The sequence below is a fragment of the Megascapheus bottae genome, chromosome 12, assembly GCF_031878675.1.
Source record: "Megascapheus bottae isolate mThoBot1 chromosome 12, mThoBot2.hap1, whole genome shotgun sequence".
NCBI classification, from domain to species: Eukaryota; Metazoa; Chordata; class Mammalia; order Rodentia; family Geomyidae; genus Megascapheus; species Megascapheus bottae.
In genome coordinates, this window is record NC_143520.1 from 7,913,161 (window position 1) to 7,938,959 (window position 25,799).

The following is a 25,799-nucleotide window of genomic DNA, read 5'->3' on the forward strand; positions in this document are numbered from 1 at the left end:
TCAAAGGAACCACACCCTGACCTTTGAGGGGCCAAGAGCTGGGAGCTTTCCGCCAGGAGACAATCCCTCGCCAGCAGTTCTCTGTCCGCAATGCGTCCCTGAGGCTCCCAGCGAGAGAACTAAACAGAGATTTCCTTAATCATGCACCCTGAGAACACAGCGCAGAGAGAAGGGGGAAAGAGAAAAATAAAGAAAAGGCGAAAACTCTGACCCAAAGACTCCAGAAGTTTTAGGAAATTGGGCCAGGCAGGAGAGAAGAAATACAAAGGTGTCATTTGCTTCTTCTGCGAAGAAAAATATGTTTTCCTTTTATGGATTTTGTAAAAGCATTGGTTTCTGACAAGTGCAAGGTACAAAAGGTTGTGGAATTTATTAATACATATTAAGAAGAATCAGGGCGATCAATAAAATTCTCATCTACATTCTTGGGCTACTTGGTAATTTTCTTGCTTCTGAAGGTTTTTAAAGAGTTATACCCTCTGTTGCCACACACGGGAAGATATTTTATTAACAAATCAATCGAGACTTTGTAAAGGATAAGATTAATAGTTAAGATTTAGCATAATGGCGTTCGCTTTATGAATTATTGAAAATTATACTATTGATTTTTCCCCTCCACTACCAACCAAGAAGGTCAATTTTTGTTTTAACACAAATCGTCAAATATTAAAAGCTATCCTTTTGTCAGAAGTTTGAGTTTTATAGTTTGGGATAATCCCTAAAATTATTAGACAAGGTTTTGCTTGGTGAAGAGGAAGGCGATGGGGGAGTCTTAGTTCTGTTTCCTCTGGTGAGGGAAAGTACTATAAAGAGGATATGGTCTGAGGTTGTGGTCCAGCTCATTAAAGAACAACCACCACGGCTACCACCGTGGAAACTCAGAGTTTTATGAGAAACTTGAACAACTTCCTCCCTCCTTCTCTGGTTGCAGGCGGGAGAGCCGCCCTGCGGAAGCCGAGGCCTCAGGACAGCAGCGGGGAGCTTTAACCTTGATTGCCAAAGACTTGCCCTGGGCGAGGGGCCCTGCCAAGCAAGAGGGAGCCATCTCTCCGCCTTTCCCGGCAGCCAAGAAAGTGAAACGACCCCGGAACCTCTGACCGTGAACCAGTTCCCTGGTATCCAGGAAGACATCGTGTTTTCTTCTCTTACTCACCTACCCAGGACTAGGCTGGCCTTGGATTTCAGGCCCAGGGACTGAACTTGTGGGTAAATTTAGTTTCCGCCTCAGCAGAACATTTCTTTGGGGTCTGATGCTCATTACAGCGCCTTCACATTCTGGGGGACCTAAGATTCTGCCTGCTTCTGCACAAAAATCTTATCGCCCCCCAAAGTCCTTTGTCCCCCCCCTACCCAAAGAGATATTTCCTCTGTCCCAGTAAAAACAGGCGTTGAACATTATTTTCGGCCTTGGGACCAATTTGCCTGTCCCCTCTTAGTGTCCTCGCCCAAACAATAAGCCCTTTAAAAACAACAACAACAACAACAACTCTGCGGTGGCAATGAGACAGACCTTTTAAACCTTTAGGCAGCTGTTCAAATACAACATCATTGTCAGGTTAAAAGCCTGGCGCCTCTAACTGCCTTGGCTGCTGCAACCGGGTGTAGCCAGAGGTTTAAACATTACCTTTCCACAGGGGTGGCTATTTTTAAGCTTGGGGGTGGGGATTGAGAAAGGCAGGGGAGGGAGGGGGAAATCCTTTGACTATAGCTTACTAAGAGACTATTTAAGTCTAATATCCACTGATTGGCCCCCCAAATTTCCTTTTTCACATTGTAGAGACACTGTTCTGAGCCACAGCTAAGCGTGCCCAGGGCAGTTCGAAGTGCCCGATGCACCCGACGCAAGCTTGGCGCTCCAGCATTCATTGTGTTGCATTGCACTCAGCCAAGAGAGATTGCTCAATTTTCCCTATCCCAAGCAAGGCAAGACTGTTCAATCTAATCAGGAATTTTATGCCCATCAAATACCCTTTCATAATCTTTATTTATACATGAAGAAAACATCCAGGCTAGTGCATGCCGAGTGGGTAGGTCCTCAGTGAACTAGAACAAGCAGGATCTGCTTTCTGAATTTGGGGCCCTTCTGTGTCAGATCCGTGCAGCTTCTAGTTCAAAGCCACCTCATATTAGATAAGGTTATGAGTAGGTTTTCACTCACAGAAAAGATGTGTATCAGATAACATTTTAATCTGTCCTCACAAAATTATGTTTTTTCTCTTTCACCTATCTGCCCTTAGACCAGTTCGTGGGGACCAGTTTCTGTCAGTATTTCAGAGATTTCTATCATTAAAACTTGAGCTAAAGAGAGATAATTCAAGAGAATTATCTGTGTTGGGAAGAATAGAAAGTGTACATTGAGATCTTAAGGCTGAGATGAAACCAATGGAATTAAAAGATGGTGGCTTTACGAAAAGCGAATCTTTATTTTGTTTAGATCGTTTAAAAAAGTTGTTTGTGATCATCTTTAAATCGGCGAAAGTAGCTACCACTAAGAATAGATCAATAATGTACCACAAACGACATGAATATTCATATTTTTACCAAAATGTCCTCTCAGGCACAGTTATTTTTAGAAAATTTAAAAGAGTCGCCTTAGCAAATTAGCATTTGTCATCAATATTTGGCTCCCCCTCCCCACCCTATGTCTCAGGAAAGAAGAGGGGAAGTCCTAGGCCTGAGAGAAACTGGGGGCTCCTAGAGTGGCCCTGAATTAGAGCCTTGATTTGCCTCTGGGCTAGGTTACTCTTTGGGAACAGACAGGAAGGATACAAATGAAAAGATTCCTCCCCAGCTTACTCCTCAGAGCACTGTGGGACCAACTTGAAAAGGAATAGAGGAGGCAAACTGGGAGACTACCACCAAAGCCATACGAAGACAAGCAAGCCCGACCGCCGGCCAAGAGCCTGTTTCTGTACACACACAAAAGACTCCTACTTCGCGCATTTTCCCTCCACTTCGGAATGGAATCCGAGACCTTGGCGCCTCAATATCCGTGACCTCCCTCCGCCGGTCCTACCCGCTCTGAAAGGTCAGAGAGGGGCAGGTCTTCAGTCCCCAAAGATCCCGGTCCAATCCCCTGGTTCTAGCCGGGTCCGCGTGGCGCACCGCCGGGAGGAAAGGCATTGCACACCGCGGAGCCGCCGGGGTCCGCGGGCGGCTGCCAGCCAAGGCCAAGGGGCCCAGCCAGACGCGCCGAGGGAACCGCCTACAGAGGAACCCAACGACATTTGGGGCGGGAGTCCTCGCCCCCTGGAGACTCAAGTCTGGATTGGGCTCACGGAAAGGTCGCTTCCCAATAGCTAAGCTGGACCGGCGCCTGGACAGGCAGAGCCGGGTGTACCCGCGGGGAGCACCCACGCCTCTCGCTGGGCCTAGCCGTGGAAATCACGGCGCCCCTGCGTCCCCGAAAGCCAGTGCCAGCCCCCGAAGGCGGCCGAACGAGCGAGCGGACAGACGCGCCCCCAGAGCCTTCGATCTAGGGCTCGGAAGGCGGGAGACGAGTCCGCGGAGCCAACGAGGCCGGCGTTAATTCCGGGGGCTGCGGGGACTTCACAAATGAACTTCGTGGGGGGAAGCGGGCCACGGCCCTTGTTTAGAGCGGCCCTAGCCCTCCCCCTTCTTTGGACTGTGGACGGGGACTCGGGCACACTCTTCAATGCCAGGGGCTTTGGTAGGGCAGAGAAGGTACACAGTGGAAAAAACTCTTCCTGAGATCCAGCGCCAAAAATCAAACTCCGCACCTCAAGGCCCCAGGACAGCTTAGAAGGGTAGCCCTGCTTCTATCAAATGCAAAGCCCGCTTACTTCAAACTCAAGTTCCCTGCTCCACAAACCCTTGAAGTATCAACTATCCCCCAAGAACCCTTGCCCGCCTGGCAGTTGCCTCAAGCACCCCAACTTCTAGTTCTGCCCGCGCTTCACAGTCGCCAGGGATAGCCCCGCACCACACAAGGCTTCAGAATCCCTAGTTCGGAACGATCCCCTCCCCAACCCCGGCCTGGACGCAACTTATTTTATATAGGTATACACTCAGCTAAGTTATGAAGCCCTACTCTGTGTTAAACAAAAGGCATGTACTCATTTCCGCGGTCTGAGAGCTCACTAGATGAGTGTGGTTTTGAGGAGATGGAGAAGCAAGATCCTACCCTTCACAACACTCTCCACTCAAACCAACAACAACACTGATTTTTCCTCATTTAATTAACTCGCAATAGCTATGACATATTTTATCCAAGCACATATTTGTCTTTAAAAAATCTCTCGTGGACAGCATCCTATGAAACCAAGATAATTCTATAGTACAGATTTATCTTTAAGAAGGCAACCATAAGGCAAGCGATAGGGGTGGGGCAATCTCCTCTTTTAGGAATCTGATTGTCCTCTTTTTCTCCCTCTGTATGCAATTTCGCACACTTCAGGGCTGCTGAGAACAAACATATAGCAAACACCTTAGCTGCTGCCTGCTTCTAACGGGCTGAGAGTGCCTATTACAATCTAGTATTGGAAAAATAAGGTGCCTCAGCTTCTTGGCAAAAGCTGTTTCTGGAACGTGAGTGCGCCCTCGTGTGGCTGTACAGCCCCTCTGCAAACTGGTAATAGGTTGGCTATTGTGGCTGGCACACATGCTTACACAGAAGTAGTTTTTTTAAAAAAAAAAAAGCTGAAGGAAGAAAGGAATCAGTTTGAACCTTCTGGAAAGATAAAGCCAATAGAGCATTGATATTAGGAACTGATGTCTAGAATCCCAAGCAAAAGAATACCCTTCCGAAAGAAATAATTTGATTGTCTGCCTTGTTTCTGTTGCAGTTTTTCACTAAGAGTCCAGGGAAGCTTTTTAAGATATAAATATATTTTATTTTGCTCTACATCTTACAGAGTGCCATAATTTATTGGGGGTGGCAAACTGCTTTTAAATATCATTAAGGTGTAAGTCTGGACAAAACCCACCCCTTCAAACACATTATTTTTTAAACTGTATTTAAGTTCTAGCAAAAGGGACCACTTCCTAAGATTTTCTCCAAATTTACAGCACATCCTAGTTGAAGCAAAAGCTAAGAGGCATTTTAATTTAACCATGATTCTTTTTTAAAGTAATTGCTATTGAATTACTCAAATGTTTGTAGGGAAATTAAGGTTATTGATCCTGAAATTAGGAATTTTCTTCGATTTATGGTGAGCTCCCAATATGATTCTGTGTGGTCATAAATGTTCTTATGGGTCTGGATGTGTGAGCATGTATTATGAGAGTGGGTGGCTGTTGAAAATCACAGAAGAACTTTAAGGCGTCTAATTATTCAAAGAGGTTAAAGGTGATGACCTTGACATTTTGGAAGTTCAAAGGCATACACTTATGTGCTTATGTTTTTCCTTCCCTCAAAAAGTCTTAGTAATTAAAAATAAGCTGCATTTCAAAATGCATACTTCCTCAAAGATACTTGAGGTACTGTGCATCTAATATATTTATATTTTGACTTGGAACTTCTGAAAAGTTAAGAGTCATAAGATTCACTTCATCCTTTCCAGAGAAAGAGAAGCTTTTCTCACTTCTCCAGTTTATTGCACATTGCGGAAATCTCTTTTGGGCCCACCAGAAGGTGTATAATATAACCCAATTAAGCTGTTTAGAACTTTGGCTTTTATGGTGTTGTCTAGACAGTTCAAGGTTTTGTAAACAGCCTGGCCTGGCCCTGCAACATAAAGTGCAGTGCAGCTCTCACCACATTCTTTAACTTGAAGGGATAAATGTGGTGAGAAGTAGAAGTAGGTCTGCAGCCCCTGGCCTTAGTCCAGTATGTGGTGTTGCAGGAAGGGGGGGGGAGCTTACATTCTCTGCTCCAGATCCACTATGACCCAGCAAGGACCTCAAGCCCACTCCATCCACTAACTGCATATAGCAAACTATCCCTCCTAAAGGCTGTAATTTTGGTTTCTTCTTGGAAGGAACCTTGGCTTCTCGTTACTTGGAGATAATTCAGATTGTCTAACTAGATTTCAATAATTACTTTGTCTTTCCAGAAATTTCAAGTTCAGTAGACTAGGGAGACTAGTGATAGTGGTAAGGATTTGCTCCTTAAGTTCCTGCTGTTCCAGCCTCATTGCCTGCTTGGTGAAGTCAGTGCTAGCCTGGCTGGGTCACACAATCAGTGCAGAACTACATCACTTACATGTTATTATTATTTTTAAATAGTGTAATCTACAGGGGTGCAAGGAACAATTCTATTGTAAAATTGTAAAGCATTCCACTGGCTTATCAGTCAACTCTGCCCACTAAGATATCCTGATCGACACTAAACTTCTTCAGGGGATAATTCATGCAGTGTATTGAAGCTATAACCTCCAATTTACTAGAAACCATTTATTCACACACAAAAAGACAATGACTCATGCCTTGATATGACAGACCAAAGGTACATTTCTCAGAGCTTAAATAATCTGCGTTCAGGGGAAGGGGGGAAGTGATCGCTTAAACTCAGAACAAAACACCATCGCCTTCTGGCCCTCACGGCCTAGCTCTCTACAGACCCCACTGCACCCCCAGGAGGACTGGGGGAGGAGGAACCACAGCACACTGGCGGAAAAATTGTAAAGGGACGTTTGCATTTACCATTTTCCCCTTATTAGGATCCGCTTGGCCAAGTCCCCGGCCTCGTCCTCAGGCTGCGGTGATGGTCGTTGAGAGGTCCAGAGGTGACCGTGGGAAGGAATCGGGAGGTTCCACAGAGAAGAGGCGTCATGAAACCCAAGGAGAGTGGGCCTGCGGAGGGCAGGCTGGTGGAAAGGAGAGTGAGTGAATGGGGCTCGGGGAGGGGGCGCTTCCTGAAGCTCTCAAAATAAGGGGTTTCCAGTGAAATACTGAAGACGGTCTCTGTTCAGTTTCTTTTCTTTCATTCTGCGATTCTGGAACCAGATTTTGACTTGCCGGTCAGTGAGGTTGAGCATCCGAGAGAGTTGAAGTCTTTTCTCTTTGTTTATGTATACGTTAAAGAAAAACTCACGTTCCAGTTCGCGGATCTGGTACTTGGTGTAGGGGCAGCGTTTTTTTCGGGACCTCTGGGGGGCCACTGCAAAGCAAAGAGACGGAGGGGTGAGACAGGCTCGTCCGCCAGCTCCCACCCTCCGGCTTGGGCCAGTGAGCGAGGGTTAGGCCTTGGCCCCGCGAGGGACGTCCCCTACCTCAGCTGAAAGGCCCTGCCTGCGTCGTGGGGGGATGATATATGGGCGGGCACAGGAGAGTGCGGGCGTGAACGTGTGTTCAATCCCGGACACACACACACATACACACACACACACACACACACACACACACACACACACACACAACCATCCTGGCGTCTAAATAGGGAAGAGGAGGGCGAGTCAGGCTCTGAACTGGAACACGAGGAGCTGTAGACACGAGTGCGCCCGCCAGGGCATCTGCTCCTCTCCAGCAGTGCGCGCCAGCCCGCGGCTTGGATAAACTCCAGTGCAAGAATCGCCCACCCCCTCCCGTAAAAGCAGGAGGCTCCCTTGTCCTCACTCACCAACTGTCTGGGAAATCTCTCTCCCTCCCACCCGCTCCCTCTCTCGGTCTTCAACACCCCCCCCCCAAGTAGGGGGAAAGCTCTTTGCAGCAATTAATGTCCCCCTCGAAGTCTACCTTAAGCCCACCTAAATTGGTTTCCTATCATAAACACGCTTTACAACGACCCTGGAAATCTTATAGGATGTATAAACCCCTTCGAATGCTTATAAAGTAGCACATAAAACGGCGCAAGCGGAGGGAGGCCCCCGCCGCCCCCACCCGCGGCCCCCCCGGCCCAGCCGCTCCCCCTGCGCCCAGTGCCTACCTGTGCCGCTGCTCTTCTCGGTCCCCGCCTCCCCCGGGGGACCCTCGCCTTCCCCGCCGCCTCCTTCCGCTGCCACCTTGGGCTCCGAACCCGGAGTCGCCTTGGCGCAGGGACTTCCCCCGCCACCAGCAGCCCCGGACTTGGGGTCGCCCTTGTCAGCAGCGCCCTCGGGTTGGGGTGGCGCGGGCGGCGGCGGGGGTTGCGGCCCGGCGAACGGAGGCCCGGGTGCCGCCTCGTAGAACTGATCGAAGCCCTGAGGCAGGATGCCATTGCGGCCCACGGCGCTGTAGAAGTTGGAGGCGGCGCCCGCGGGGCCGTGTGGCGGCCCCGGCGCGGCGCACACCGGCTCCGGCGCCTTGAAGAGCACGTCCGGCCGGCGGCCGGCGGGCGGGAGCAGCTCCCGCTGCATGGCCGCCTCTTCGGCCGCCGCGGCCGCGGCCGCCGCCGCCGCCGCCGCCGCGTAGTAGGGAGCGTAGCCCCCGGCGCCGCCGCCGCCCCCACCGGGGCCGCCCCCGCCGCCGCCGCCCCCCGCGCCGCCGCCGCCGCCGCCGCCGCGGTACGGCCACTTGGCGCGCTCCAGGCCGTAGTCGCGAAAGGCCACTTCTCGCACTGGCTGGACGTGCGGCGCCAGGTTGGAGGAGTAGGGGAAAGTCATCTGGCAGGAGGATGGTTGCGAGAGGAATGACGGCTTGCTGGCGAAGTCCGACGGGGCCACATAGTAGGCGCAGCCCGGCAGGTACATGCTGGCTGCGCTCGGGCCGCACTCGTCAAAGTCGTTCATGGCTCCGCGGCGTGCACGCCGGCAAGCCCCGGGCCGCTCCCCGCGCCGCCAACCTGAGCCATCGATTGCACAAGAGGCTTGGGCCAGGATCAACTAAGCAAAAATCCCCACCGGGCGCTGACGTGCAATTCATCTTGATTGATTCTGGTGGTAATTATGTCACGTGACGCCATGGAGAGAAATGTCCTTATATCTATATCAGCGCTCGCCAACACACCCCGGGACGGCTCCTGGCGCCGAGACGAGCGCACGCTGGGGGCGGATCGGCCTCTCCTTTCCCGCCAGCTCTCCCTGGGCGCCCCCTGGCCAGGCTGCGCCTCCGGCCGGTCACCTGCGCGCCGCCAGCGGCTGCCACCGCTGGGCGCATCTGCCACCGCCCGACTGGGCCGACCGCCCGCGTTCGGCCGCCCGCGCTGCTTTAAGTACGCGGACCTAGGCCGGCGGGGAGGAGGAGGGAGGGGGAGGAAGGGGGAGGAAGGGGGAAGGGAACGGAGCGGCGAGCGAAGGGGGGGGGGAGTCCCAGCACTGGCACAGGGGACTAGGTGTTAGGGTGTGAGGTTCCCCCCAGCCCCTTTCCTGAAGCTCTCCCTCCCCCGCGACGCCGCCACCCTCTGCAGCTCACCCGCCGGGAGCTTGTTGCTTCTTGTTCGTGGGGCGTAATTGCACCACTCTCTAGGGCGCACAGAGCCCTGATTTACATATTTCTCAGCCCGAAACAAACACCTAGGAGTAACTTGGCTCTCTCCTTCAACCAGCCCCTGGCCACGAGTGCTAAACGCCTTCCAGGGGGCTCATTCTGGCCAGGGCCTTGGTGCCCATGGAACCCTCTCTCCTCGTCTCTGCGGTTTCCTGCTCTCTAGTCTAGCCTCTCTCCTTCTTTTCTTCCTTCGTGATTTTCAGCCTTCTCCCTTCATTCTCTTCTTGTCCCCTCTCTCACTCTTGTGATTCCTTTTCCTCACCTCACTCTCTCTTAGTCTCTTCCTCGCCCCTCCTCTCTCGGTCCCTCCATCCTCTCGCCTCTTTCTCCCTAAGTGGGTTAGAGTCTCAGTCTCTCTCCCAGTCGCCTTCCTGTCTTCACCGTCTCAGTATTAAACGAAGGAGGGAGCACAGCGCGCAGAGACACCCAGAGGACTCAGAGCTTCCTTCTAAGCTCTGGTGAACAAAAGGATCTGAAGCCCGGCCCTCACAGTGCCTGGCCTCCTACTCACACCCCCCAGGGCCACAAACCCCTGTGCCTCCATCTCCCCACCGCCTCTGCTTTCAGGCCTGGTCTGGGACCAGTCTTCCTTAATACCTAGACCTTTCCCTGCATAGAAGCCCAACTGGGGCCTGAACATTCAAACATCTCCTAAGACTCCTCTGGCACCCTTGGGTCGGCATGGTCTTTGCAACTCCAGTGAAATCCGTTAGCTCTCTCGGGGCTCTCAGCGGTGCTCTGAGTCCCCACGGGAGCTCCTCTGCACCACCAGACCCTGGGAGACTCTTCAGGTCCCCACCACTAGCCCCAAGGCCTCACTTCCGTGCCACAACCTTCTCCCACCGCTGGAATCCAGGCGAGGCCTAGGCATCCTCCTTCCAAAGGAAAAGCAGTTTCTCTCTAAACCTAAAGCCCAGAACCAAGGGCAGGAATCCGCCTCGGCCCCCGGGATTCTTCTGCCCTGACGCCCCAGCACGGCCCCACCGCCCAGGGCGGGCGGCTCTGGCTGTGATGCTGGTTCCCTCCCAAGCCTGGGCTGTTGCTCTGCTCTCAGCCCACGGGGCCACAGACAGAAAAAGGCGGGTGGTCCGAATTAATATCTATTTTCTAGTTGATGCTCTCCCCCTCCCCCTTGGTCTTTTTCTCCTCCCTCCTTTCTTCGTCTCTTTCCTCCGCCCCCTCCCAAACCGGCTTCCCTCCCCCAACACTGCGCAAACAGGTCGACGTTGACTGAAGGGCTGAAAGCCTCTGCCTACCCAGAGCTGTCCATCCTGTGTTCCTTTTCCCTAGGCTGGCACCCCCACCTCCATTCCTCTGGCACCCTTCTCCTCAGCCCAGACCCCCAGCCCACTTATCTGCCTCCCTATCTCCATCCTAGCCCTGTGCCTCTCCGTTTCTGGCTCCTGGTCGACGCCCCTGGATCTGTCTCCTAAAATGGCTCCCTGGACACTGCACACAGTCCCCGCGATCCCTCAGGACCCAGGGCAGCGGCGGGGCCCCAGTAGGCGTTTCTGCTAAATCTGGGGGAGGGGGTGAATAATTTCTCACACCTTCTCTCTGCTCGCGGCATGGAGTAGGGCGCAGGCAGCTGGTAGACCCCAAAATGAAGCTTGCTGACCGCCGAATAGGGAAATGATGAGGAACCATTCAAGTTCAACGACATGGCGACGGCTGCTCCGGCGGGAGCTAAGCTTTAGCAGGGGAGGGTGCGCCATCTGCAGCGACTCATGGATGCACAGGGGAAGGGAACGAAGCCCCCCCCACGTGCAGGAGTACCGTTACACTCGCCCTCCCTCCCCACGCCGCCCAGGGTATTTGTTCCAATCCCAGCCTGCTCCCCTCTTTGACCCCCCAGCTCTGTCTGCTTGGTCCTCACCCTGAGAAACAGGGAAAGACACAGCCTCCAGACCCGCGCGTCCCGCTCGAGAACCTACCGTGAAGACCCCGGCGCCGTGGCCTCCTCCTTGTATGTGCGGCCCCACCCGAAACGCAGGGAGCACACCAGGCCTTCGGGGTTCGGCGAGCAGCTCCGCCAACGATCGCTTTCCGCGCAGCGCGGAGACGCGATGCGGTAATTTCTAGCCACCCAAGATAAGACACTAACTTGACCTTAACTTTGTCAGGGCGCCCCTGGTATCTGGAGAACGTGAACAGACACTGTCTGGCAGCTCTCGTAAAAGCTGACTGGGGAAGGGATTCTGAGTCATTTCATTTATTGCCACTACAGTTCTGCAAGAAAGCTTTTCCTCCCTGCCAAACTTTAATTATTTATGCTCTTTTAGGAAACGAAAGAAGAGAAAAGCGGGAGGGGAGGGGAAAAAAACACCCAGAGCCAGTCCCTTCCCTACAGAGTCTTCGGAAAGGACTCCTTAAGTCTAGCAATTGAAGAACAAAAATGAGGGGAGATCACCTTTGTCCAAGGACAGTCGGACAGGCGCTGTGCCCCACCACCACCAATGAGGGGAGTGGGTGCAGCGGAGAGATGGGCCACACATCCGCCCCCCTCTCCCCCTCCTCGCTAGACATGAATATTTACAACAATTCTGGATTTCTCCTCCACCCGCCGGCATCCCGGAAGCCTCCCCAGCCCGCCTCCCTGGGGAAGAACCCCCTGGCTTTAAAAGCTTTCCCCAACTGTTGGGGGAGCTAGCAACCGATTGAAGGCGGGGAAAGGGGTGCTTTCTCGGCCTAAAACCGTTTTCTTAGTCAAAGGGACGCGTGGACCCCAGCATTTCCGAGGAGAAATTTGTTTTTTTTCTGCGAGGGAATGCCGACTGCTCACATTTCCGCATCATTTCTTTCTAGCATTTGTTTCATATGATTTTCCTCCTGGCTCCAAATTGCTAGGGAAGAAGACCATGGTCTTTGTGTTTGTGTGGCTCAGCAAAAGGAACACATTTGCAAAACATGTCTGAACCAACAGGAAAAAATTACACTTAGCATGGTTTAATTCTCTCCGAAGAATGGCCCTCATGAAATTTTTCCCATCCAGTCTAAGGGGAAAGAGCAGGATGATCTAATATATATATATATGTATATATATATATATGTACTTTTTTTTTAAAGAAACAGGGCTAAGTGTACTGTCTTGAGAACTATGGCAGAGTAAGTCTGATTTCTTCTCCCTTTCCTCAGCCCTTTGGACTTCTTTTGATGTGGCTTCCGCCTTTGTTCATTTGCTTTCAAGGAGGAAAACCTCTGAATATAGAATAAGATTCTGAAGCCGGCTATGAGTAGTACTACTGCTTTGTCCAGTCAGGAGGGGAAACATTTCTAACTAGAAGGCCTCGGCAGCCTCTGGCCTCTTTCCTTCTGTGTGTGTGTGTGTGTGTGTGTGTGTGTGTGTGTGTGTGTGTGTGTGTACATTGAAAGAAAAAGAAAATTATTTAAAATATGTTTAAAGTGTAAATGGAATTCAATTTTAGAGAAGGAGAGTTAGAATGTTGAGTGCTCAGTATTAGGTATTTATCATTTTTGCTAATTTTTCTTCTAACCAAAAGCTAGTTTCCACCTCAACCATTCAGAAGCCAGGCTGTGCAAGGGCATTAGTATTAGCAGGTCCTGGCTTTACTGGACTGAATCAGAAGCTCCAAAGGCCTAGAGGGTCTTGAGGCCACATTTCCCAAGGGGCCTGTTGAGATGCTGGTGGAGGTCCTCTTGGATCTTAATATCCTGTTCCAGAAAAGCCTGACCACAACTTTGGCAGACTGATGTTTTGTTTTGAAATCCGAGGAGCTTCAAATCTTGGTGCCCCCTCCCATCCCAACAAGCTTTAAAGTTTGAGAATTCAAAATGTCAAGATGCGGAAACCCTAATCCACAACAAGCCCAGAGTCTCTCCTCATATTGGAGATGCACTCAGTTCTGTCTCTCTTCCTATATTTGGCTATTACATACATATTGTGTTCATAGGTTTTTATGCTCCATTTCCTGGTTGCTTTGGAAGCCATTTTCTTATTTAATGAACAGCCAACACCCAAAGTGAAACTTCACTCAGGATAAAACAGAAAGAAAAATGAAGTTGCTGGCTTAACAAACATTACAGAGGAATCCAAAATGTTATTTTTAAATAAAGAATCAATGTCACTCCCTTGACAACTTGGCTGGAACCTGGATATTTATTTTTTCACTCAAAACATTTCTATGAATCTAATATATACAATATGAGTTATTGCGACAAAAATCAAAGCAAAATATGTATGGCAGCTGTGAGCAAAAATAAATGAAATTAGTCTAAGCACCAACTGAAGTCAGTTAGACTGAAGCTAACAGGTTCCTGTGAGGTGCCCTCCTAGGTCCAGGCCCTGGTCCTCCACTGGAAAAAAAAATTGTATTGGATTTCAAGAAGGACTCAAACCTTTGAGCTTTTTACATTGCTAGGAGTTGTATGGAAGAATGTTGCTACATTTCAGAAGAAAAGAGAGAAGAGGTGGAGGGGCTTACCAGAGTAAGGTTACACATCCTGACATACCTAGAACATCTCCATCTCTATCTGGTATAAAGAACCCCAGAGTCGACAAGGCAAACCTGCCAGGACTTATTGCCTTAACAGCTTCACAGGGATAGACCAGACCGGTCCCAGAAAGAGCACAGTACCCTTTGGTGGCATTGGTAGATGATGGAGGTGAGAGAAAAGCTTCCAGTTTTGTTTCCTTTCCCAGAGTCTGAGAATCTTAAGAAATCTCTCACCCTGCCCTATAGAGGAGGAGTTTCTTTCTTTCTTTCTTTCTTTCTTTTTTTACTTCTAATTGTGGTGGTCATTCAAGAAAGACATGTCAACACCTTTACTCACCTTAAGAGGAAAGTCATATTTACAACCCACATGTGCCCTCCCTTGTTACTTACTGCCTTCTCCTCCCCCGAATATCCTTCCCTCCTTCCTGCGCAGCCAAACCTCAAAGCAGACCAGCAGCTCCCCTCACCAGAGCTCAGCTTTGGTGGTCCAGTTACGAGGTGCATGGGCTTAGCCTAGGCATGTGTCAGAGGCAGGATTGGTAGAGGTATTTTTGCCAGGCTTTTTTTTTTTTAGATTGCAGTTTGTTTTGGAGTCCGAGTGTCACCCATTTCAATTCTGAAAAGGAAGGCTATGATCCCAACCCATTCTACCCAGCTGGAAGGCCCTGAACAGACAGGCTTCTCTCTCTGATGTTTGTCTCAGCACCCTGCTCCAGCCCTCCCCCTTTCCCAAGTCTGAAGGTCTAGGGCAGCTTTTGTCTTTCTGAGCCGTCCAGGGCAGCTGGGAGGTGGGGGGAGGCTTTTCTTTCTTCAGAGTGTACATTCTGGCTTTGCCACAAAGAGCTTTTACTGCAAAGAGACCAATGTTATCCACAGGCCTTTCCAATGACACTAGGTCTCAAGACCTTGCTGTGTTCATGTTCCTTCAGAGGTCTAGCTAGGCGCCTGCTAGATGCAACCAAGGCTAGAGAGAGGGAGATAAAAAGAACTGACCCGTTTAAAATAGGAAGATCCAGGCACAAGGATTCTATAGTGAGTCATGGTTGCAAATGCCCCACACAAACGCAAAGACAGGTGACTTCAAGCCCCACGTGGAAGTCGTCTGGCCAAAGTTGCGTGGCAATTTCAAAACGCCCCTTGGGGGAGGAGAGAGAGAGAGAGAGAGAGAGAGAGAGAGAGAGAGAGAGAGAGAGAGAGAGAGAGAGAGAGAGAGAGAGAGAGAGAGAGAGAGAGAGAGAGAGAGCGAGCGAGCGCAGAGGCCCCAACGTGGCCTCACCTTCAAATCCCCTACTGGCTTCTCGGGCTGTGGACTGAGGGTTAGAACAGTCAAACCCGTGAAGAAGGAGCTGAAGGAAACGCCTCAACCCTGCGCCAGGCCTCGGTCCAAAAGGGCAGCCTGGCGCAGCCATGGCCACGCGGCTAATAGAGCGCCAACGCCTGCGCGCGCAGCACCACGCGCTTCTTCTTCATCCGCCGGTTCTGGAACCAAATTTTGACTTGCTGGTCGCTGAGATTCAGCCTATTGGACAATTCCTTGCGCTTCTGCCGGTTGATGAATTCGTTGGCGAGGAATTCATTCTCCAGCTCGGCAATCTGCTGCTTCGTGTAGGGTTTCCGCTTCTTCCGGGCCCTCCCCGGGGCTGCCCCCCACGGCAGGCCTGTAACACAGCCCCAACCCGCGTCAGTCCGGGCAGCTCCCAGCCGACTGCCCACCCCGAGCTTTTCGCCTCCCTAGGCAATTCTTCCTCTCCCCTCTCCCAGCCTCCCCTGCACCCCACCTCCCATCCGGGCCCAAACGGGCCTGGGGAGCATGGGCACCGTTTACCGTCGGGCAGCGAAGGTCGCAAGCAAGAGGCGACACCCGCCGCCTGCACTGTCATGTTCAAGTTGAGCGGGCCCTTGGTGTCGTCCTTGAAGCTGGAGGCGCCGGGGGCCCCCTGTAGCAGGGTCGCAGAGCCAGACGCAGCGCGGCCCACACCCGCGTAGTCGTACTTGGCTGTTTTGAGAGCCGCGGCTGCCCCGGCAGCCAAGCTCGACTCGGGGGTGTAGGGTGGTCGCGTGCGGCCACGCTCCTCGGGCCCCGCCGCCGCTTCGGGAGGGTAGAGCTTGACCTGGTCTTCGGGTCCATCCTTGGCGCCTGGGGGCTGCAGGCCTAGAGGCCCGGAGCTGGCCAGGTATGGCTGAGAGAAGCCGCTAAAGGCAGTGGCGCTGGCAGGCTGCGCGGGGGCGCACGAGCCGGGCGTGGCGGCCCAGGGCAGCGCGCTGCGCGGATAGGAGATGGGGGGAAGCGCGGCCAACTGGCCGCCATTCGGCCGCAGGTTGGAAAAGTAGAAAGATTCGGGCGACTGCAGATTCAGAAGCGAGCCCACATAGCCCGCTCTGTAGAGACTGCGCTCACACATCTCCAACAAAGGGCTTCGGCAGCTCTCGCCACAGTATTTAGTTACAGCCGGGAATAAGAGGACAGGCTCAGACGATTGGACGAAACTTTGCCTGCAGGTTCTTCAAAGCCGGTCATTTCAGCACCGCCTACATCCCCCGGCCCGTTTCCCCCCCTTCAGGGTATTATGGTAACACCCGCAATGTTCCATGGCGAAGGAGTAGGTTGCCGGCCAAGCCAAACCATGTTGAGCAGAGGGAAAGCCTTTGGGAGTTTCCAGGCCTGCCTTCAGGATCTGGCGACATTAGGCTGAGGGTGCCTTCCTTCAAGTGTCCCACGGGACCCTGCTCGGTCTTCATTGGCTTCCAGACCTTCTTTTCCACTGGCTACCGGGGCCGGGCTTGGTTCCACTGGCTTTCAGTTGCAGCTGAAACAAGGTCCAGAAAAGGGTGCCTCTGTGCTTGGCCGGAGAGGGCGAGGGTCTTAGCGGAGCCATCCCTGAGTCTGAACAAAACTCCTCCCACTCTGATCCCTTTCAGGCCTCTGCCCAGAGGACCTAAGGACTACTCCTACATTTGCACGAGTTTCCAGGCCTCAGACACAACCTGAGATGTTTACCAAACGGAGAGATAAGCATCGTAAACTCTACCCAAGTTTGGCGACCAGGAAGGACGTTCTTTCCCTCCTGGCGATTGAGCCCAAGTCCGAGAACTCTGCCCCTAAAGACGTTGCCTTCCAGGTCCACGAAGAATGCCACCAGGCAATCAGGCAACTCCAGGAGCTAGTCTCCACCATTCCTTTTTATCACCAGGAGTCATCTTGACTACTCCCTGGAAGCCAGAATTCCACCGTTTTCATTCCTAGCCAGGCACAGCAGGACAAACTCCCTAGATCTGGTGTGAAAGAACAGAAAAGCCCCAGTCCCCGGGCTGTGAAGAGCAGGCACACGGAGGCAGCCAGCTAGCGCGCGCGCCTCGCCTCGGCAGCCCCAGGTTCGGGAGGCGGGCAGGTTCACGGGTCTGGAAACAGGAAGGGCAGCAGTTTCCAGCGGGGGTAGTATCCGAAACCCCAGATGCAAGCCCTCCGGTGTAATCCAGCTGAAGATCTGAAGATCTTCTTCTACCTCAGGACCAAGAACCCCTGAGACCCTGTGGCGGGCGCGGGCCCTAGCCTGCAGCAGACAGGACCCACGTCCCCGAGCCAAGCTGGAAATGGTTAGACCGCCAGCTCTGGCGCAGACCACACAGGCGCCGCCGGAGGGCAAGGCTGACCACCGCGCCTCCACTTTATTGTGTGAGTTATGGCGACCAATTGGGCGGCTCTGGGGAACGCAACTGGCCTTTTTCCTGCTCCAGGGCGGGGGTGGACTAGGAGGTGGGGAAGTGGGGTGGGAGGAAGACCTGGGCGCCTCAGGAGCTCAGACACAAGCGATGCTCCATGCTCCCCATCTTTCCATGGGGGAAGGTGGGGATAGGTACAAGCTCCAGATCCAGTTCCTAGGGATGGATTTGATGACATCCTGAGGTGTTGATTCTCTGGTAACTCTAACTGTGTGGAACTGAAATTATTTTCCAACAGCCCCAGGCCGGAAAATTCCAGTTCCCAGGTATGTTGGCAATCTAGGGCCTCTCACCTCAATACACAGCTGTTCCCTAATATTTGTATGCCTTGGGGTGTTCCCGCCAATTCTTGGCAGCCTTACAGCAGCTGTTTGTCCCCTGGGACTACATGAATATGAGGACCTAAGTGTGATACAGATAGGGCCAAACCACCTAAGTTTCCTCCATTATTTACCCCAAACGCTATTTTATCCCCTAGATCCGTGACTTTAGAGGTCTGGTAGGCAAAACCTGTTCAAGAGCTAGGAGCTGGATGGATGCCTTAAGGAGGGTGGGAGGCGGGAAGAAGGCCTGGTTGGTCAGCTAGAGAATGAGAAAGGAGCTTTTGGCGGAGGAGCTAAGCCGCTAGTTCTGCCAATGCCGCGGATCGCCCAGGAGATGGCGAGCGCGCTCCACGCCTGGCGAAGCGCCGCCGCACGGTCAAGATCAACAGCGAAGGGCGGCGGGCAGGCTGGGGGTCGGCAGCCTGTGCGGTCACGGCCCGGCCCGCAGCCAGGAGCTGCGGATGGCCTCGGAAAGCTGGAGACGGTGGCAGCGGGGCGGACGCCGACGAGAAACCTAGGGACTAGACGTGAGGAAGCCAAGCGGGCGCGCCTTTGTCTGTATCCCAGCACTGACTCTTCCCTTCGCCTAGGAACCTCGTAGACCCGCCTGACCCCCAGGCCCCACCGAGGCAAGCGCCCACAGTCTGCCGGGTTTCAGAGCAGCTCTCTCGCCAGCTTCCGGGTCTCTGACTAAAGGAAAGGTCTCCATTCAAACTCCCTACACTTTGAGGCCTTCCTGCAGGCCTATCTCGCGGCGCCTGAGCTAGTGGAGGGCTCTACCTCCCTCTTCAATTTAGAATATGAAAGGAACACATATAAATAACAAAGCCTTCATCTGTTATTGATTTAGTCGTCAATCCAGATTCCACCAGAGAGCATTTGAGCGCAGTTTTAATCTTCAGCAAATCTCCCATTTCTCTTAGGCGGAGGGAAATTGACGAGTAAACTACAGATCAAAGGAAAATCTCGAAGCAAGCCCCTCTGCCCACGATGAGAAACCTGAGAATCGGATCTGGGAGCAAGGAGTACTTCCTAAGAGCCCGAAACTTGCAAAAAAAAAAAAAAAATGAGGGGAAGAGGCGGCAGACCATTGGAAGAAGGAAAAGCAGGCCCGTTTCGGAGGAAAATACATCTGGGGGGGAGGGTTGTGAGAAGGGTTAGTGACCCTTCCCAAAGTGTAATATCTAGGATGATGTGGCTCCAGTTTTGGAGGTTATTCTTCTCTAGAGATTAAATCGTGGTTCTGTCTCAGTGTTTCTGTCTTTCTCAAAACGAAGGTGGTTCTCTGCAGTCCACAGTAAGATATAAAAGACATCAAGCTGGGCCAGAGAAAACGAAAGTAGTTCTTCACTGAAGTCCCTGCGCTTTCTCACGAACCATAAAGAGCCAGTCTACCAAAGAATTTACATATCGTGTAAGATTTTAAAAAATCTGTGATAGGTGACTCGCATAATCAATAGTTGCCAATGATAAATTGATTAAATACAGGTATAACTACGTGATATGGCTCAGTTCTTTAGTAGTCATTTCCCTGAGTGGCAAGAAAAACAACAAAACCCCAAAGAGGAAGTTTTGAGTGCACCCAAACTGTGTCTAGCAATTAGGATGTATAATTGTGGTTGTAATGGTCGATCGCTGAGTACACAGTAGTTGGGAAAGACGATATGGGATAAGCTTGAGATGTTTCTGTTTTGATCACCAAATATGGATATGCAGTTCTAATTTCAAGACCTTCCTTGTTAAGATATTTATAATAGGTCTCCTCATGAGTTTTCTTTATACCCAGGCACACAAATGTACATCAATTAAAAAAATGAGTAAAACTATTTAAATAAATGGATAATTTTGAAATAGAAATGAAATTTTATTGGAGATAGTTTTTGAGCTGGTTTGGTAAAAAATCATTTTATACATTTCAAATGACACTCAATTTATAACATCATTACTTGTGTTAAATGGGGGAGGAGGCAACAGTGGTGAACCAGACATGGAGGTTTCAGGCACCAGTCCTGGTGTTGAGTTTCCTTCATCTACAGAGAACATCATTGTGTTTAGGATAGCAAGAATTTATAATAAATAACAGTTTCTAGAGGCAACACAAGTTGGAAAGAACACATCTATAACGACTCAGAGGAAACAAAGAGTTCTGTTTATTTGCATCTCCCTAGGAGTAAAAATTGATTTTAAATGCCTGAAGCACTGCTCACATACACCAGCTCACAGACATTATAGCTACAAAAATAATCCTCTTAGCTGTAATAATATGCAGTACTATAAAAATCATTATTTAGCATAACGTTCAGAAGCATTTTTTTCTTCTTCTTGGCCCTAAGAGCTCCACAGATTTTTAAAAAATTTATTAGATGATTTAAGCTCTTCAAGAGGACCAATGCATTTGTTCAGACAGCTAAGTGCTTCCCTAGGTTCTGGACAGATGTTGCCATTCATAGCCACACTGGCTCAGTCTTTCTAGGAACTGAGGAGAAGGACTCCATTCCATGCCTACAGAGCAGAGGGCAGGAAAAGGGTGCACTTCCATCATCCTCAGGTTGCTCTGCCAACTGTAGCTATTTAAATACCTGCCTGCTTGTAGAGTTGGAGAAACAAAGGCATCCACCAGGACATGTTATTTTTCAAATTAAAGATGTATCAGGTGTATTACAAGTATGCAAATAAAACAGCAAGTGAGAAATTCGAAGTTGTAAAGATTGTCTTCATTTCAGTATCAAGCAAACACGCTTTAAAGCTGCTTTTAAAGCCAGTGTAATGGCTCTAGCCCTGTTTTCAGACTTTCTCAGTGACCCCAGAGCAGCGTCTTCCACTTGCCTCAGGGCAACTGCTGAGAGCTAACAATTCAAGTATCCAACCACAGGTTGTGAATGGCTGAAAGCCTTTCTGGCCTAATGGATTAAAAAAATGATTCAGGGTGGAAATAGATAAAGTGATTAAAACAAAACCTTTAAATCAGAATGATACTTCTGTAATTAATTTGGGGCTTATTAAAAACATACTTCAAGTCTTTTACACTGGCCTGGAGGGAGAAACAGAACATTAAAAAATCATAAAAATAAACCTAGACAAGAACAAAATCAATCATAAGCAAGTAAGAAACAGAACTACAGTTAGGTTAGGCAACAAAAAGATTCAGAACCAGATAAGGGTCATGAAAGAAAACAAATTTCACAACATTTACCATCATAGGCAGGGGAAGGGGGAATTAAATACATATTCAAGTCTTTCCAAAGGTCTTTTGGTGACAACTGAAAACATTTAAACTGTCCTTGGCCAGCTTGGCCCACATCAGGAGACAGTATCTTTGAGCTTGGAGACAATCTTCTTGTCCTTCACTCTTCGGTTCTGAAACCAAATGGTCACTTGTCTCTCGGATAGGTTTGTGGCAGCTGAAATTCGCCGCCGCTTGTCCTTGTTAATGAACTTGTTAATGGCATACTCGTTCTCCAGTTCTTTGAGCTGCAGTTTGGTGTAGGGCACCCTTTTCTTCCTTCCCCGACGGTAGACACACATGTCTGGCTGATTTAAAGCCACATCCCCTAGTACAAACAACAGCATGGGAGAAAAAATTAGACCTGGATACTTGAAGCACCTCTCTCTCTCTCTCTCTCTCTCTCTCTCTCTCTCTCTCTCTCTCTCTCTCTCTCTTTCTGTTGTGTTGTTGTTGTTGTTGTGTGTGTGTGTGTACTTGGAGAAGTGTAGAGAATAAAGAACAAAACCACTTTACTCTCTTCATTATTTACACAGACATATTAACTAATGACTATTTAAACTTCAAAAATAGTGGCTAATTTGATGGATCATCTTGGTTTCTCAAAGCAGCATCTTAACAAGCCTGTGATTTTAGGGCCCAGTTATTGAGAAGCTCATAAGGACACAGTATCTACAATTGCCCATTGCATATGTTTAAACACACACACACACACACACTCACATTTCCATTTTTTGCTTTTGATTTCTATGTTCCTGTGTTTGGAACCTCTTAGGAAGTTTTAATCATCACTGGATTGTCCCAGTCCTTGAAAACTGGGGACTCCTGTGATACCTTTTAGGAAAGAGGCCTGCCTCTTGGGGGGGGTGGTTAGCAAAGGGCATTCGAGCATCTGAGCCCCCCTCAACTTTAGGAGAAAAGCCGTCTGTATCGCATACAGGAAGGAAAAGGTTTGAGAGAGTATAAGTCGGAGGAAGGATATACAAATCTCATAGGAACTCTATCAACTTTTGAGTTCAACGAGGTCAAGCTTGTAGCTCGGGCACCTACAACCAAATAGGGTGTGTGTGTGTGTGTGTGTGTGTGTGTGTGTGTGTGTGTGTGTGTGTGTGTTTCCCGGTCTCTCTCGCCCCCTCCTTCCCGCTAGTCCTTCCCTTTTCTCCATGACCCCTACCTGGAAAGGACGATTTCCAGAAGTGGGACCCCTGTGGCTGGTCCTTGGCACAGTACACCTGGCTGTTCCACCCGTTGGTCAGCGTCCAGGACTGGTAGCCCTCCATGGAGATGTATGCTTCGTGCCTCGGCTCCCCGGAGCCAAAAGTGGACACCATGTCGATATACCCAGGCACATGCTGATAGGGGCTCGTGTAGCCCTGGTAGAATGACACCTCCTTGGCTCTCGCGGGCACCTCGTTGGAGGGTACGCTGCTGCTAGCCAGGCCCGACACGTCCATGTACTTCTCCACGGGGAAGCCTCCGAGAGAGGCGTGCGGCGACGACTTGAGGGCATTCTGCTGCAAGCCCACGCCGTGCGACATACGGCAGCTATAATAGCCGTTGCCGAAGTGGTAGCCATAGCCCAGCGCCGGGGCGCCCGGCGGCGCTGCAGCCGCCGCGGCCGGCGCGGGCGCCGGACAATCTTTAGCCGGCGGAGCCTCGGGGCGCGCGGCCACCGCAGCCGAAGACGACGACGACGAGGCGGAGCCGGTGCGCTCCGAGGTCCCGGGGTAGGCAAAGCTGGAGGCCGCCGCCGCCGCGGCCGCAGCCGCCGCCGCCGCTGCCGCCGCCCGCCCTGAATGCGCCCCGGCGAACACTGGCGCGGAGAGGAAGCCGCGGCATTGGCCCGGCGCAGCTGTCGCGGCCACCGAAGAAGAAGACGAGGCCGGGGCGGCCCCAGAGGCCCCGCCGTCCGCCCGCAACCCGTCCATGTCCCAACTCCCGGCGCGGCTCATGGCCCGGCCTGGCCCGGCCCAGGCCCGGGCCCCGGTCCCGCGCAGGACACCATGGCGCGGCGCGCCTCCTCCCTCCTCTCCTTTCTCTCGGGCTCGCTGGCTCCCGCCCTCTTCCTCTCGCCCTCTCTCCCTCGGCGAGCCTCCCGCCTCCCGCCCGCCCGCCCGCCCGCCCTCCAACAGGTTAGCTCATCGCGGGACGTTTATAAAAACGAAGTTCAGGTTGGGAGGGGGCCTGGGCCGGCCGGGGGGCCGCCTCCCGCCCCGAGGGCGCCGGCCGGGGGCCGTGCCATTGGCTGCGCGGGGCCACGTGGGGGGTGGGGGTGCGGGGGAGCCTGGCTGCAGGCCCCAGCCCGGCTGGACCCACCCACCCGGCCCCCACCCCTCCAGGGTTTGGGGCGGCCCACCGCCCCATTCGTGCCCTTCCCCCCAGACCCGGGAGCCGCAGCCACCCCCGTGAGTTGATTGCGCGACGGCCCATCCCAGGCCCTGTCTGCGACTGAAGCCGGCGCCGAGGCCCGCGCCCGGTCCCGGCACCGGCAGCTTTTGCCACCTTCCCTCGGTTCCCTGGGCGCACGGCAAAAGGAACATGAAGGACAGAGATAGTCAGCATGGCGTAAAACTACACCATTGCTTCATCCTCCGTTAACTGAACCTCGAGCCCAAGTTCGAGGGAACTAATTTTCCCTATCTAAAACGTTGTGGAACGGCAAAGGCATTTACGCATATACGATCCGTCTAGTAGATCACCCCTTTCTACTTGTACAGCCCAGAAAATGTCCACAAAGCGCCCTCCAGGCAGCGGCAAAGACTTACCAGTAAGTCCAGGGAAGACCCACCTCGGGCGCGGCGAGCGTGACCATTGGCTCCCGAGAGAAAGTGCATGGCTCCTGGGTCGCGCTGCTTCTCGCAGGCCAGTCTGGAGTCACCTCCTGAGCGGGTCCCAGCACTGTCCCAGCACCGGAAGAAAAGATCCCCACCCAGAAGGGAGAGGAAAAGGCCACTCTGCCGCCCTCCGCGAAGCTTCTGTGCCTCTCCCACAGCCGGCCGGCCTCTAGCATGTACAGCCACCACCCACCCCCGCCCGTTACTCACACCAATTAATTGAAAACTTCACTTTCCCTAGGACCTCGGTTTCGCTTCCCTTTCCAGGCTGCCCAAATGCAGAGAATTGAGAAGAGCCGGTTATGAGAGTGCTTTTCCTAAGCAAAGGAGGGGGTGGTGGGGGCTGGGATGAAGGTCCGTAGAAGCTGTTTGAGACACCTAGGTCTGACTTCAAGAGGGTGCTATGGTGGGCCTGGTCCGGCTGCCAGAGTCCTTCAAATGACAGCCCCAGTCCGTCCACATCACTTTCTGCACTCCTTCAGCTCAGAATCTCAGGCCACCATCCTCCAATCAGCAATTACTAGAACATTCTCGAGCCCTGTGGTGAATATAGGAGTGTGCCTTAGCACTGTTAGAATTGGTGAGCCAATGGTATTGGGGTGAGCATGGGAACCTTCAAAGTGGGCCAACTTGGTTCAGTTACACCAACTCTCCAGATCGGACTATCTTCAAGAAAATTGGCTTCTAAGCCTAGATTGGTGAGGCCCGATTGATTGTCTTTCAGCCGCGCTGCTCCCAGACACAAGCCAGAACCTGAGCAGGGTGAAGAAAACAATCCCTGGGCCTGGTATTGAAGGGTGGGTTGCCAGTGTTGGGAGTGTTGACAGGCAAAACACAGTAACCATAAAAGGCTCAAATAAAGGGGAAAGTTATGAGAGAGATGCTGGAAAAGAAAAAGCAAGGTAATTTATTAGGCTTTTTTTTTTAAATTTTTGAAGTCCTTCACATAATTTGTGATGAGATTCAAAAGAAGAAGGGATTGAGCTTTACAGAATGAGTAAAAAGAAATTTGCTAATGAGTCTAAATTTGACAACTGGGAGAAAGCAAGTGTCCTAGTGGGTGCTACATTGCATTTAAAGGGAAGATGATAGAGTTTTAGACTTTCCAGGATTGAGTGACTATGTCCCCTTTACCAAAGGATAGCCCAACCAATGAGGCTACCCTAAGATGCCTTTACTTTTTCTTTCTCTTTCTTTCTCTTAGAGAAAACTACACAGAGATAGATTTTTTCCCCTATGACTGTCACATATTTACTGAGGCATTGTTAATACTGAACTGGAACTAACAAACTTTCAGTCTCTTAAAATGAAATATCTTGGTAGGTTTGTGCCCTTGGATTTCAGTTCCATTTTTTCATTTAATAATTACATATCAGTGATGAACTATATATTACAAATGAAAAAATTAATATAGGAAGGATTAAATAAGTTCTGTGATTCAGGCAGCCTGCGATTTGGGTTTTATTTTCTAGGCAAAAAAAAAAATGAAGTTGTGCCAGACTAGGAAGAAATGTTGAATTAATGCTTGGATTGAGACTTTTCTGTAGGTCCCCATATAGAGATTGAGTTGGCTTGTAGGACTGAGTATTTATTTCACCCCCTAAAAAGGTACTCAGAGATTAGGGAGATTTAGAATAAGATGGATTTGGTAACACTTTTGAGGTTCAGCTCTGCTGAAGGGGGTTACTCCTAGAAATGGGGCTCTGACTAATACCATGCAGACTTAACTCATATAACTTAGTACTCAGGAAAGGCTGTGGCAAAGCTCTCAGTTTCATAGTTGATGAGATTGACAAGTTGACAAGTTGAGGAAAGTATTTTAAATTCTGCTGAATAGGTGAAAATGGTTTATTTGGCATGTACATCTTGTGCCTAATTGTTTTGGGGTTAAAATCAGATAGCAATTATTTTCTTAAGTTATCCAGCAGGACAGAATGAGCCC

The 25,799-nt window shown here is 51.2% G+C and overlaps 3 protein-coding genes across 3 annotated transcripts; all 3 read right to left on the reverse strand.

Moving 5' to 3' along the window:
- Positions 1 to 6,438: 6,438 nt before the first annotated feature.
- Positions 6,439 to 8,606, reverse strand: Hoxd11 (homeobox D11). The gene is made up of 2 exons (XM_090343077.1): positions 7,826 to 8,606; positions 6,439 to 7,060 (listed from the first exon to the last, which is right to left on the reverse strand). The coding sequence occupies exons 1-2, from the start codon at positions 8,604 to 8,606 to the stop codon at positions 6,825 to 6,827; spliced, it is 1,017 nt and encodes a 338-aa protein (XP_090199203.1). The 3' UTR covers positions 6,439 to 6,824.
- A 6,570-nt stretch (positions 8,607 to 15,176) lies between these two features.
- On the reverse strand, positions 15,177 to 16,159 carry Hoxd12 (homeobox D12). The gene is made up of 2 exons (XM_090343079.1): positions 15,583 to 16,159; positions 15,177 to 15,415 (listed from the first exon to the last, which is right to left on the reverse strand). The coding sequence occupies exons 1-2, from the start codon at positions 16,157 to 16,159 to the stop codon at positions 15,177 to 15,179; spliced, it is 816 nt and encodes a 271-aa protein (XP_090199205.1).
- A 4,941-nt stretch (positions 16,160 to 21,100) lies between these two features.
- On the reverse strand, positions 21,101 to 22,975 carry Hoxd13 (homeobox D13). Its single transcript, XM_090343080.1, has 2 exons — positions 22,198 to 22,975; positions 21,101 to 21,351 (listed from the first exon to the last, which is right to left on the reverse strand). The coding sequence occupies exons 1-2, from the start codon at positions 22,973 to 22,975 to the stop codon at positions 21,101 to 21,103; spliced, it is 1,029 nt and encodes a 342-aa protein (XP_090199206.1).
- Between the last annotated feature and the right edge of the window lie 2,824 nt (positions 22,976 to 25,799).